At 36.3% G+C, this 13,600-nt stretch overlaps 2 protein-coding genes and 1 long non-coding RNA gene across 8 annotated transcripts in view; 2 read left to right on the forward strand and 1 right to left on the reverse strand.

The window, feature by feature from the left end:
* Positions 1-50: 50 nt before the first annotated feature.
* On the forward strand, positions 51-1,416 carry RpL23 (ribosomal protein L23). The gene is made up of 4 exons (XM_031980342.2): positions 51-143; positions 378-461; positions 857-985; positions 1,163-1,416. Exons 1-4 carry the CDS (start codon positions 131-133, stop codon positions 1,357-1,359), a joined length of 423 nt encoding a protein of 140 aa, XP_031836202.1. The 5' UTR covers positions 51-130; the 3' UTR covers positions 1,360-1,416.
* Positions 1,417-2,497: 1,081 nt separating this feature from the next.
* Arms (Ankyrin repeat-rich membrane spanning) overlaps positions 2,498-13,600 on the forward strand; it is a 52,034-nt gene continuing 40,931 nt past the window's right edge. For 2 of the 6 annotated variants that reach the window (XM_076373992.1, XM_076373998.1), the window contains exons 1-2: positions 2,498-2,647; positions 3,106-3,182. Coding sequence is in view for 1 of the 6 variants with exons in the window: in XM_076373994.1 (XP_076230109.1) it covers positions 4,211-4,270 (60 nt within the window). In the remaining 5 variants the exon portion in view is untranslated. Of the gene's footprint in view, positions 2,648-2,679; positions 2,763-2,849; positions 2,868-3,105; positions 3,183-3,979; positions 4,271-10,459; positions 11,639-13,600 lie in introns of those variants that run through there. The other 4 variants (XM_076373999.1, XM_076374000.1, XM_076373994.1 and 1 more) reach the window with 4 other exon arrangements.
* On the reverse strand, positions 2,641-3,552 carry LOC116428697 (uncharacterized). The gene is made up of 3 exons (XR_004235321.2): positions 3,483-3,552; positions 3,039-3,376; positions 2,641-2,907 (listed from the first exon to the last, which is right to left on the reverse strand). It is a non-coding gene; the product is annotated as an uncharacterized LOC116428697 (long non-coding RNA).

Raw genomic sequence — 13,600 nt, forward strand, 5'->3', positions numbered from 1 at the left:
ATTAAATTATACAAAAATAAAATCATGTTTGAATACGACTAGTGTTTCCGCGCCGGAAGCGATTCACATAGCCTGCGCAACGGCTAGTGCGCTGTAAACACGAATTTCTTTTTCTTTCATACACGCCAAGATGTCGAAGAGAGGTAAGTCGGTTTTCGTGATCGAAAAGAATCCAGTGAAATCCACCTGAAAACAAGTGACCGGTTTTAAGTAACTTATAAAAATAATAAAGGAATGTTTATGATGTGTAGCAATGGGAATAATTTTCCTTTAATATCGGTGAAACTTGGAAAAATCGATGATTGTATTGGAAGCAAATGCCGCGTTAGACGTGTCCATCAATATCAACAATTAACATGAAATTATTATTCTTTAAGGACGTGGTGGTTCAGCAGGAGCAAAGTTTAGGATATCACTGGGTTTACCAGTGGGTGCAGTCATTAATTGTGCTGATAATACTGGTAAGTCATTTAGAAAAATTTCTAGAACTAGCATATAACCTCAAAAATTGACCATGTTATGGCTAGGAATAACACATGGTTGATCAGTGTCATTTACTGTTACCAAACGGTTTCTATGTAGTGTTTTACTAAATTCAGAAGGAATAAAATCATAATAATAAGTCGATTTATTTAACATAAATCTTATAACACTAAAATTTTCCCTAGAAGAATCTAAACAAGAGAATGTTTCTACTTATCACTAGTTTGTAGTTAATGGTTCTTAATTCTGTTCCTTTTCATAGTATTTTAAAGTAAATAAAATAACTTACATGTATGAAATATGATTTCAAATTTTATATATCTCATATATTTATGATTATTGTTTAAATACATGTGTAACATTACTTTTTCAGGAGCAAAAAATTTATATGTCATCGCAGTTCAAGGAATTAAAGGCAGATTAAATCGCCTTCCAGCTGCAGGATCAGGAGATATGATTGTTGCCACTGTTAAGAAGGGAAAGCCTGAACTCAGAAAAAAGGGTAATGTTTTTATTGAAAAACTATATTAATTATATTAGTTTCACACTTTATAGTTATAGATTCATAAGTATCTTAATCTTGCTTTGTGATGTATTAAAATTTGATTGTATAAAGATTTTCTACTTAGTAAATGAACTAACAGTTCTTATAATAATTCAATATCATCTTTTTTTATAGTGATGCCTGCAGTGGTAATAAGGCAACGGAAACCGTTTCGGAGGAAGGATGGTGTGTTTATATACTTTGAGGACAATGCAGGTGTTATAGTAAATAATAAGGGTGAAATGAAAGGATCAGCTATTACAGGACCTGTTGCAAAAGAATGTGCTGACTTATGGCCCAGGATTGCTTCCAATGCTAGCAGTATCGCTTAAAACATACTGTATAAATTTATTGTCCTTAATAAAATATATTTGAGCATTTGCTCAGCATTTGTTTTGTATTCCTTTCTTATAAGTGATTTATTTACCTCTATTTTATTACCTAAGTAAAATAGAATTTACATTTATAGAGTAAGTTGAGTGTAACTATCATATTCGAATATGAGAATAATATATTTATACTGGAAATATTAATTGTAAGAGATTCATTTTCCTATGATATAAAAAGTAACAGTATTGATAAATGACGAATAAAAACTATTTTTGAAAGAAAATCTAATGATATGTTCATTCTAAATTTTAATAATTCAAGAATATCAAAGGTACAATTACTAGTATCATATTCCTGATTTAGTAACCTCAGTTATGTTTTTCTGTTGAATTTGTTCTGCTGGTAGCAGAGGTATATAAGAACGATGGAGGTTGTTAACAAAGAGAGGAAAAATATTAAAGCCAAATAATATAATTTACTAACTTTGGTTATGAAAACCTTTTAAATTTCGATTCTAATTGGTAGGAACGCAGAATAACAGAGGAGGTATTAAACGAGGAGCATTCAAGAGTGCAGTAAATCCATTTCATCGATTTGATCATGAGATCCTGTTAGGTTGCGAATGTTGCTGATAGCCACATAGACTACTGCTGGAGATCTAAACCAAAAGCAAAGGATAGAAAATACGTTATCAAATCACGTATGTAGATCTGTAAAATTTCATGATTTCTTACAAAAAAAAGCACAATAAAATTTCAAATGATTATTAAAAAAAAAGGAAATAACTGAAACATTAAATTTCTATATTATTTATCATGACACAGCTAAGAAACAAATATTTAATGAAAAATGAATCGATCAGCATTCAATGAATTTGCTACAATAGTTTACATGTACATACAGGAGTATATAATAATAGAAAAATATTATGTAGCAATAGTATTAATATTTCAAAAATCAGATTACAGAACGATTTCAGGCCATAGTGTATATTTTGGCACAAAAAACTTGATTTTCAGATGCTGGCATATAGCGCACGTGCATGAGAAATCAGCTGTTCATCATCGTAGCGCCAACTGGCGGATGACGCTTTACATATCAGGCAAAAGAAAGCGAGGTACATTTTTGTGTTACGACTTTATCGTGTGCCTGCCTGTATTTGTTGAATCGCCAACTAAACATAATGCGATTCGCGTTTGAACAGAAAATGGTGCTTCCTATCCGTGTCCGCGCTATTCCTGTTGATGAGTAACGGGCCCAGCGATCCTCGAAGCAATCGCATTCTCTCAGGTGAGGTTAGAATTCTCACGACAAAAAGCTTTGCCCGAATCCTGTGCAATCGACGATCATTACAAACAAATAATATTCTTTCGAACAAAGTTTTCGCGTTTATCTCTGGAATATTGTACGCAGACGATAATATACAATATTACTTTCACTTTCGTTCGACGTGTCATAAAATCCAATGATTACAAATGCATGCTGTTTTTCCCTTCGTTTCATTTCCGGTGTAGGTAAAAAGTTTTTGCTATCTTTCCTTTGTTTCGAGGCTGCAACAGAGGGATGTTCATTGTCGCTTTCACGTTTTTTTCAAAGAGGAATGAAACATTGAATTAATTGGAATTAATCGGTCGATCGAAGTAGAATTTTTATGACATGATTTTTTATTATTTAAATTCACCTTTTTTGTTGTGTGTACGTGTGTGTGCGTGCTTCTCGTTTGAAATAATCAACTTTTCGTCTTTCAGTTTTGAAAAGAAGAACGACAGTTTTATCATACATGACGAGGACAGACTTGCGAAGGCATCGATCTTTTATTTAATTGGTAAGTAAGATCAACGGATCGGAACAATTGATCACGATAGTTAATGCATTAATAAACATCATCCAACGTTGCGTGTCGTGACTGCGCTCTTTTATCAGCAGCTGACTCAACGTACGAAACTAGTATTCGCGTTATCTGATCGCGTATGGTATGCGTTAACCTCTAAACCTTCGATCGAATAACTTTTGGTCGTTCTGTAATAAGATTGAATTTTATATAGCCGACGCTAATCGAATCAACTGTTATTTTATAATTATGAATTTGCCAGCGTATAATCTATATTATCAAATTAATATTCACCATTGATCGACTCAACTTATTAATCGATTGTTCCCGCGGTTTTTATTTCACCTTTTCAACATATAAGAATTTTTCTATTGCACATTCACCATAAACTCGATTCGTAATAAGAAATACTTGGTTTATTTTTATTATTATACTTACATTATTTTTATTTTATATGACTAATCAAAGCTTAATATATTTTTCCTTATAATTAAAAATTGAATTTTAACATTGCGTACCGGAAACGAGACATCTTGTTTTTGTACAACTACTATGTAACTTTGCCACTTGCCATATTTAAAAGATATTAAATGTTATTAAAACCGTGTATTCGTATAGAATATATTAAATAACAATAGGATGTTTGAGTTTATTTTTTATAAATAGTGATATAGGTTAGTCTCGTTGGAAAATAAAACAATTTAGTTTTCCGGGAATTAGCCCGGTACTCAGTGCGTTGAATTTTGAGAAGGGTCATGTGTGAGTGTAGAATTCGAAGCCTATTGAGAGCACTTGTCGCATAATTTACTGTGATGGATCGATTAAGTCTCGTGTTCGTGGACAGAGGCATCGAAGGATGGAATTGGTCGCTTTCTCGTATAAACATAACCGAAGGCAATTGTTTCGGTCAGTAACAGGCGAAACTTTCGTCTGTGGTTAACGTTCGTAACGTACCATGAAAGGAAGAGTGTAACGACGGATTCAGCGACAAATGCAAATCGTTTCGTTCGTCGTTGATCAACATGAACTCATGGCTGCCGGATCCGAGGATGTGGTTGACGTTCGATTCGGACTCGAATTGGGTAAACAATTTTCATCAATAATTCATTGTACTAATCGGAATTATATTGAAATTAATTGAAATACAATTTTACTATCGATACGATGAACTTTGATGATTCTTGACTGTTGACGAGTTCCAAGAACCATTAACCACTCTGAGGTCGAGGCTAACTCGTGACCATTTTTTTATTTATATATCACGTTTCTCTAACCAAGTATAAATTTTATCCTCATTGATACGATTAATTGCGAACAATTAATTCGAAAGTTACTACAGTAAATAGTTGCGATAACAAAATATTCTTTCTAATTAGGAACAATGGCACCTGGGGTTAACCTTAGTGTACAAACACGATCAAATGTTTCCAAATCGTCAATGTATTTATCGAGTAATATTTATATCACTTTTATTTAACAAGCATACTTCATATTTATCACAAATATTATTACAAACACAGTTATCATAATAATTTATAATATTCATTATACCATACATTATACATTCGCAGGTATGTTGACCCTTTGCACTCGGAAGATTTTCACTAGAAATATTTTAACATTTTCCGACGAGGTAAAGACGATATTTTGTGAAACCAAGTCGAAGAGAAATCACGTGCATCGAGGAACAAAGATATTTTATTTAAATATTTCTCAAATTCATACATTATACAAAGTATAATATTAACTATCAAATTTTACAATTTTATAGGTTCACTGTATGAAATCAAGTGAGTGAGAGTCACCTCTCGAGTGCAAGGGGTTAAATGTCAAGGTCAAGACATGAAGTTATACGTAAACCAACGTCAGAATATTTCCAAAAACGGAATCAACGATCATTTCAATGTATTCACGGCTAGAAGGCTAACGCGTTTGATAATTGAACAGATGAACGCGTGTCGCAATCATTGAGAAGGCGGGTAAAGAGGTGTTTTCTAATTCTGCGAATGGTCGATTCACAAAACTGTGGGAGGAACGCGAAAAGCGATCGTGACTTGGCACGGGATACCGTAGTACGTACGTACCAAGCCCGATTCATCTGTTGTTATCTGAAAAGGCGGGCTGCCCTACTTATTTATATTTATGTATCGGAGACCCCGGCCGAACGGGACGATACGATTTGTCGTGAACGTGGCCGAGTTTCTCGCGTCGAGGATCCAGGACGACCCACGTAATTTCGTTGCCTTTATTCAATCCCTTCGTTTACTCTCTCGACACCGTCGACGTCAACTTCCGAAAGCGATTCGGATTCGCTGTCTCTGACTTGATTTAACCCTTTACACTCGAAAGACGACAGTCGCCACTTGTCTTGACGTAAGACAATTATAACGTTCGATAATTAATATCAAAGTTTATATAATCTAATTATATGTTCATATAACGTATAAATGAAATATTGAAATAGAATGATTCTATTTACATTGTTCATACTCGTGTTAAAGAATTTTTTAGTTCAGAGATATGGCAGGGTTGCGCGAAGACCTTTGCTTTTACTTTTACTAATTTTACTAATTTTGTTTATTTATATTTTTCTGTGCATAAAACGTCATTGGGAATTTTGAAACAAAACTTCTCAATAGCGTGGTACGTCCTTCCAGCGCAAGAGGTTAAATACTAGCGAATGAAGAAGACATTAGATTGCTGTTTTGTTATTTAGTTAATGGAATTACTTGCTCGTCACTTGTCTTAGATAACAAAATCCGATCGTTATCGATGCTCGATCGCTGGAAGAAGCGTACACTTGTAACGAACATGTGATTCATTTTTGTAAGTGATTAACAATGGCGTCGGAAGTTCGAATCGAGCGTGAATTTTCTTGAATGCTCGATCATTGAACAATGTACGCAAATTTCTGAAGTCACCGTTAATCAGAAGTTACCATTAATATATGACAATTCGATTTTTCTATGATTCATGATTCTGTTTTCTCACTTATATCTTCCAGTGAACAGATATGATCCTCGTTTCCCGAGATCTAGGATCAATTAATTATTCATTTTACTAGAACTACCGAGCATTTAATACGATTAATATGCAATTCCTATAAAAACTGTAATAATAGATTATTTTCAGTTTCTACAGACATTCATTATAGTACTCCAGTGAAACTATTTATTTTCAAAATCATTTCGAATATTCAATGCTTCGAAGATATCAATCATTGCTAAATAAAAAAATCGAAACCAGTCATTTTGACTGGTACAGTAGTTCTAGTGTTAAGTACCGACGAATGTCGAACGCCGGCTACTTCAGAAGAGTTCCCGAAGTATCACGGAACAGCAGGAAATTAGTTGTTCCCTAAGAACAAGGAAAAGGAAGTTGACTCGGTGACCCAGTTTCAACGAAGAGAAAAGAATTCTCTCCAGAATTCCTTTATCGATCGTCTAAGCGACAAGGCTCGCAGATAACTCGTCGATACGACGGAACCTTGCTCTCGAGTGACTACTCATCTTTATCGTAACGCCTTCTTCGATCGATAAATCACGAAATGGGATGGAATTAGACAGCCTTTTGTTGTTAACGCGACGATCGTACTCGAACCGTTAACACGTTCCGCGGCGATGGCCGGCGACGACGCCGGAGCTTCGAAATTGCTAGAAAGTTGATACAACAGCGGAAATCGATATCGAATCAAAACTTTTAGCAACGCAAATAACTAGGCAATAGCGAACGTACAGTGGATAGAACCGATTAACCCTTCGAGTGCTGAATACTCTCAGCCGAAACATTTCGGGTGAACGGAACATTTGTTTGCTTATCCGAAGATTGAATTAACCCTTTGCGGACGAAGATTCTTTGAAATATACAAAATATTCAGCAGATGAAGATAAATTATATATCAATTACTTAAATGATAGGAAAAACAGAAACTACGTGCTGATCTCTTGGGGTTTGAGTAATTAAATTATTTGTTTATCACTTAATCTTCGAAACATGAAAACTTCATTTCGCCGAAATGTCGACATTCATCTGCAAAGGGTTAAGTGGTAATTAAATAGTAATTGTAATTCTTCAGTTTCACGAAATTGAATAATACTAAGGAAGTATATTAACCCCTTGGCTACTGATTGCGCCTAAAGGCGTTTGAAAAATTTGGTTTCGATGTATTATTGGTAGATCTGACGTAAGCGAATTCTGATTCAATAATTATATCTTCCGTTAGTCATATATTATATAAATATGATTCATTTAGACTGACTTAATTTAGATCAATTGAGTGTTTTGATAGTTTCGATACGCTTTCTTAGAAACGCGTTGCAACATGCCGAAGGGTTAATCTCGTATACTCATAATTGTCACGACACGTGAGATGAAAAAGATCGAGAAACGATCTTGCGTTACGTTGGTTCGCTTGTATCAGTTTCTTATGGAGGAATCTCACTTTCATCGTTTTTCGATGATTTTTTGATCGGATTGTAGGGGATCCTACTGTATAAACTACGAAAGTGAATCATTAACCGTTTGCGAACGAATGTCGACACTTCGGCGAGATGAAACGTTCATATTTGGAAGACTGAGTCGCAGGCGAATGATTTAATTACTCAGACAGCAAGAGATTAGCATGTAGTTTCTGTTTTTGCTATTATTTTAGCGATCAATATATAATTTAGCTTCATCCGTTGAAGGTTTACTATATTTCAAAGAATCTTCGTAAAGGGTTAATCGTTTCGGGTCTGATACACTCGGAATTCTCTTAGCAGTTAATGTGTTAATTGTTTCGATCATAATTAAGCGATTCGATACACGCGTAGAAGATTCTCGCTGTCCTTTTTCCGCACAGAAGCGGCAACGGCGCGAATGGCAATGGTATCGCGAGCAATTGTCGGGGAAAGATTCGATAGAACGCGTAGGTGGCTCTCTGTGGTCTCGCCCTATTTACTCCTTAACAATATTGGAAATCGGGAAAGAATGTCGGGGGAATAGAAATACAACGGGCGAAACGTGGCGTTGCTCGTTTTTCAAAGTAGCAGTCCGCTGGTAGACTCTCGTCTTTCAACCCTTCGCGAACGAATATTTTTCAAGGTGTCACAGACGTTTCTCGCGAGAAGCTAAATTACACGTCAGAGTTCTAGATATTACAAAGGGAGAACACTGTAAATTGATGTTTCGTCGTGTAATTAATTAATCCTTTGTGGACGAATGTCATTTCGACAAGAACAAATTTCCATGAAAGAGTAAGTCGGAAAAAAATGATTTAATTAGTGAAACAGTAAGAGAGCAGCACGTAGTTTCCTGTTTTCCTATTAATTAAGTAATTGATATTTAATTTAACTTCATCTGCTGAAGGTTTCGTATATTTCAAAGAATCTTCGTAAAGGGTTGAATTTCATAGTAAATTCTTCGAAAGATAAGTTCTCTTAACGAAATTTACCTATTGTCCTCTATTAAATCGTGCATAGTAATTAAACAGGGAAAACACTTTGCTCTATTAATAGGACCATCAATAATCTATTCTCCTTCGATCCGAATCAATGATCGTGTATCGATAGTTCAAGCGATTAAACATCTAATCAAATATGCATATTTCTTATTATATACGATTAAAGGGGTAGGAACATGTACAGGGTGTTTCGCACGGGTTGTCCGAGTCAAGGTCAGTTTAATATAGCCTCATCCGTTAACTTAGGACTTGTAAACAAAAAAAATAAAATGTTTATTCATGTCACAGAAGTTTTTCTCCTATAATATAGAGTTAATGGAAGTCTATTATTGGTCGTGTGTGAATCGCCCGGTTTACTTGTACACCACTTTGTATCCTGAGTGAATATTCAGCACTAGAATATTTTATTTTCTATTGTTACATCTCACTTCGTCGCATTCACTCTCGCTTCCGCCGTTTACCGCTGCACAGCCAATGACCATGCGTGGAAGACTCGCCGACCTTTTAGCTTTCAACCCTTTACGGATAAAGTTTCTCTAAAGTGTACAAAACCTGCAGACTCTTGAATTACAGTCGAACGATTAACCCTTTGCGGTCCGAAGTACTTTTGGTTTCTCACCTTGAGATTCAAATCGACGTTAGTTGATTCAATTACAGCTTAATATGACGCTCTGTTTATTTATTCAAGAATATTTGGGAGTCATCGAAATGTTACCTTTAAATGGTACAATTGTGATACTACAAATAAATATAGAAAAAATTGTTAAAACAGGTAGAGGTTGTAATAAAATAGAATTATACGTTAAGTAACGAACAATAAGGAAGCTACACTGATTTCTTCGTCTGAATAGCTAAATCATAATTTGCAGTATTCCAGACAAGGTTCGATCAAAGACATTCCAAAGGGTTAACCCGTTGCTGATTTATTTTCCTATCATCGACACTACTTTGTTATTAATAATTTATTGAAAAGAGAGACAGATTTTAGGTATATTCTATGCGTGCTATAAACTGTAATAATCGATAACAGGATAATATTTCATTTGTATTCTCAATAATTGAGTAATATTTATATTTGTTTAAAACCTTCACGAGTCTCATACCTTATTATAAATCAAGGGGTTAACCCATTCACTGCGTCACGAATATGCTCGTAGCAAGAGATTCCGTTTGATACAATCTTGGTTGTGTTGGAAATGTATCATAATATAAAGCGAAATAAATTGAAAGTACAAATGGAATCACACATTTTATGCTAGCAATGGGGTTACAAGATTTGTCATTGTTATAAAAGAGTAAGGAATATTGTATAGAATGCCTAAAATTCTCATGGCAGTACTTAAGATAGCGACTTTCCTCCAGACAATACCACAATGTTCAAATGATCAACTTCACCCTCTTTAAGTACCTGAAACACCCAAATCATCGATATCATCCCCAACGAAAACTCGCTAGCCTGTTTCCGATCAAAAGAATATTCCAAAAGTGTCCTAGCGGCTGATCACGTATCCTCGATCAATGGGATTCCCCTAGAATCCAAAAAAGCCCGATGACGTTAATAGTCCCGAGCGCCGCATATTTATTCCAGCAGAGTTACCGTTAACGAACGGTTAAACGCGAAGGGAAAGAGAGTGCCACGATACCGTCATCCTCCGGGTCGAGTTCTCTACCTGTTTTCGGAGGAACGGGTAAATAATGAATACGCGTCTCCCTCCATTCGTCGGCCTCCCCAAAAGCCGGCCATACGATAGGACGATCCGTCCACGTGGATGGATCGCCCACATGCGGCAGGTATAGCAACCGCCGGCCAATTGTTCACCGCGGCAGTACGCGAAGGATGTTGGCCCGATCAACAACATCTCTGTGTCAGCGTGTTCCCGTCGTACCCCGAGACCTACTTACTTAGCCGCCGGCGTTCTTCCTCGTGCCTCCGTTTCGTTCGCTTCGCTTTGACCTGATCCACCGTGTGATATTTTAGATGCTGGGTGCTTCGGATAGACTCTGATTTATTGCTGCCAAGGGATTAATAGTTCCTTTGTGAGCTTTCACTGGGGAAATGTGGATTTATGTTTGTTATTTGTTTTTTGATAGTGTTCTTATTTGGTCGATGACATTTGGTTGTTTTTGTGAATCGGTTTAATTATTTTTGTGACCGTGTGACATTTTAGCTACTTGGCTGGAGTTTGCTTCATTGCTACCAAGGGATTAATAGTTTCCTTGTGAGCCTTCACTGGGGAAACTTTAATCTACATTTGTTATTCGTTTTCTGATCTAAACTTCCAATGTGGTTGCTTTCATGAATTCTTTATGGTTAAACTTCCTTCTAGTAGTATGATCTTTAAAATTTTAATAGTCGAACGTCCGAAGGTTCCGCATTGCAATGAAAGTTATTGCTTCTACGATACATTTCATAGTTATTAATAGTATACTTCATACGTTATACTTCTTTTCTAAATTGCATTCTGCTCCCGATTGCTAAAATATCACACCCACATAACCTTTCGAACGCAAAAGAGCAAGAAACCCTAACTTTCACGTTATCCATTTCCCAATCCCAACCAATCTCGCTTTCAACTCCACCGATCTTTCACTATTTCCCCAAATTCAAAGCCACAATCGCGACGATCATCGATTTCTAGTTTCCCTCAGTGGTCTGCCCTTTTGTTCCGCGAATGCTAATAAATCGCGGACCACCGTCGGCTAATTCAGTGCGCGCTCAGCTGTCGTCGCGGTTGATTTAAACCGCAGGTGCTCGGATGAGTCCGGCCGATTAGATCATCCGCGAACCGGAAGACTCCCGTCGAACTGTCCGGCGTGCGGCTCTCGAGCCTCGAAGGTCCCCGAAATGGACCAGTTCCTAGAACAATTACCAAATCGTTTCGGGAAACCCGTGCTACGATATATTTGGTGTACGTCGGTATTGTGCGCGCGAGTGTCGGTGAACGATTCGTCATCTGCTCAGCCAGAGCCAGTCGTTGTAACGGCGTGAAATCTTCCGGGTTCCGTCTGAGTATGCAAACTCCAATTAACCACTTAACCCTTTGCGGACGAAGACTCATCAAACTACAGAGAACCGTCAGTAAATGAAGCAAGATTACACATCAAACGTTTAACCAGTTAACTGTGTTTGACGAGTATACACGTCATCTTAAAACTCGTAATGGTGCCAGCTTTTTCAACGATGGATTATTTTTTGAGACAAACATGTAATTCTTCTTCGTTTCGCTTTAGTTTTTCGTTGGGATATATTTGAAGTGCATTTCGCCTGCATTTAACGAGTATACACTTCATTATTTGATTTTATTGCGCGCACAATGAGAGATTTTTCAAACTAAATTCCACACTTAACTGGTTAAATAATATTGAGAAAGGAAACGAAATACTGATCTCCTGCTGTTCGAGAAATGAAATAATTAGTCGACATTCGTCCGCAAAGGGTTAATGAGGGACACCACATAGAATGCAGCATAAGAAATACTATTCACCCTTTGTGGACGAAGATTTCCTAGAGTATCAAGAATTGCTTTTGCGGAAAGCTACATTATATAGGAAATCGTAACACTAAAGCTACCAGACAGGTCAAAATTCCTGGTGTCTCCTTTTCGCAAATATTAACCCTTTGCACTCGGAAGTTTTTCAATAGAAATATTTCCTAATGAGATAAAGACAACATTTTATGACACTAACTCGAAGAGAAATCACACGTACATCGAGGAACGAAGCTATTTTATTTCAATATTTCTCAAATTGATGCGTTATACAGGGTATAATATTAAATAACAAATTTCACAGTTGTACTGTATCAAATCATATGGTGAGTGAGAGGCACCTCTCGAGTGCAAAGGGTTAAAAAGATTGAGAAATTATTAAAGCAATTAATTTAACAATACGCAATCTGAATTGTCAATTGAAGTTTGAATAGACGTGCTCCTAGAGTTTCTATAGAGAAATTTCCGAAAATCTCGGTAGTTTTAGTGTTAAATAAAAGAAAAGAAGAGAACTACGCGATCTTTGGTTATTTAAATATTCAAATTACCTGTTTACAACTTTTCATTCTAAATATTAAAGTCTAATGTCTTCAGTACGACATTCGACCTCAAAGAGTTAGGATTACCTATTAACCCTTTGCACTTGGGAGGTGACTCTGTCACCACTTGGTTTGATACAATAAAATTATAAAGTTTGATGTTTAACACTAAACTTTGTATAACGCATCACTATGTGAAATATTAAAGTAAAATAGTTTTGTCCTTTAATTTATTGATTAAATTATTTACATTAGTCGCAATAAGCATCGTCTATATTTTATCAAAGAGTGTTGAATATTTCTAGTGAAAAACTTTCGAGTGCAAAGGGTTAAACCTTCTCTAACGAAAAAGAGTTAAATTTTGTAGACCAGTGTGATTACAACAGAAATTACTGAAATAAGTAGACGTTGGAGTAAAATTGAATGTCGAGTCAGACTTGACACAGGGAAAGGGTTAAAGGTTGATCCACGTCCTCGAACTGTTCTCCGTTTACGAATGATCGCGCGAAGTCAGTTGGATCGCGTTCGCAGCCGTATAGCGTAGTTTCTCCCGCGGGCTTTGTCATTAAATTAGCGATAATCGAATTCAAAGTCACGACTCTCGCTAAGTGCGGTTAATTGTCCTTGGGACACGGGACGCGTTACTCGAACAGGATTATCGGATTCGCTATCAGCCACGGGCCTCTTGCCTTGACTGGCCGCGCGCGACACCGGTGTGTCGTAGAATGACACAGAAAATCATTTTTCCTAATCAAAAGTACACGACAGTAAGGTCATTGTACATTTAATGTTGTTCGTTAGCGTTCATTGATGCTTCCTAAAGCTTTGCTTCGTGGTTTCCTTTATAACGAATTATTTGATCGGTAATCCTCTTATAAGTTAAAGTGTTCTCCATTTATTAAAGAGAATTAATTATCATTGGAACGGCACATCATTTAGCATCGA

Source organism: Nomia melanderi, chromosome 14 (genome assembly GCF_051020985.1).
Source record: "Nomia melanderi isolate GNS246 chromosome 14, iyNomMela1, whole genome shotgun sequence".
NCBI lineage: Eukaryota > Metazoa > Arthropoda > Insecta > Hymenoptera > Halictidae > Nomia > Nomia melanderi.

Excerpts from the sequence above, each read along its gene's own strand:
- RpL23 (XM_031980342.2), top strand. Across the intron at positions 462-856 it reads TAATTGTGCTGATAATACTG|GAGCAAAAAATTTATATGTC; the intron begins GTAAGTCATTTA and ends TTACTTTTTCAG. Across the intron at positions 986-1,162 it reads GCCTGAACTCAGAAAAAAGG|TGATGCCTGCAGTGGTAATA; the intron begins GTAATGTTTTTA and ends CTTTTTTTATAG.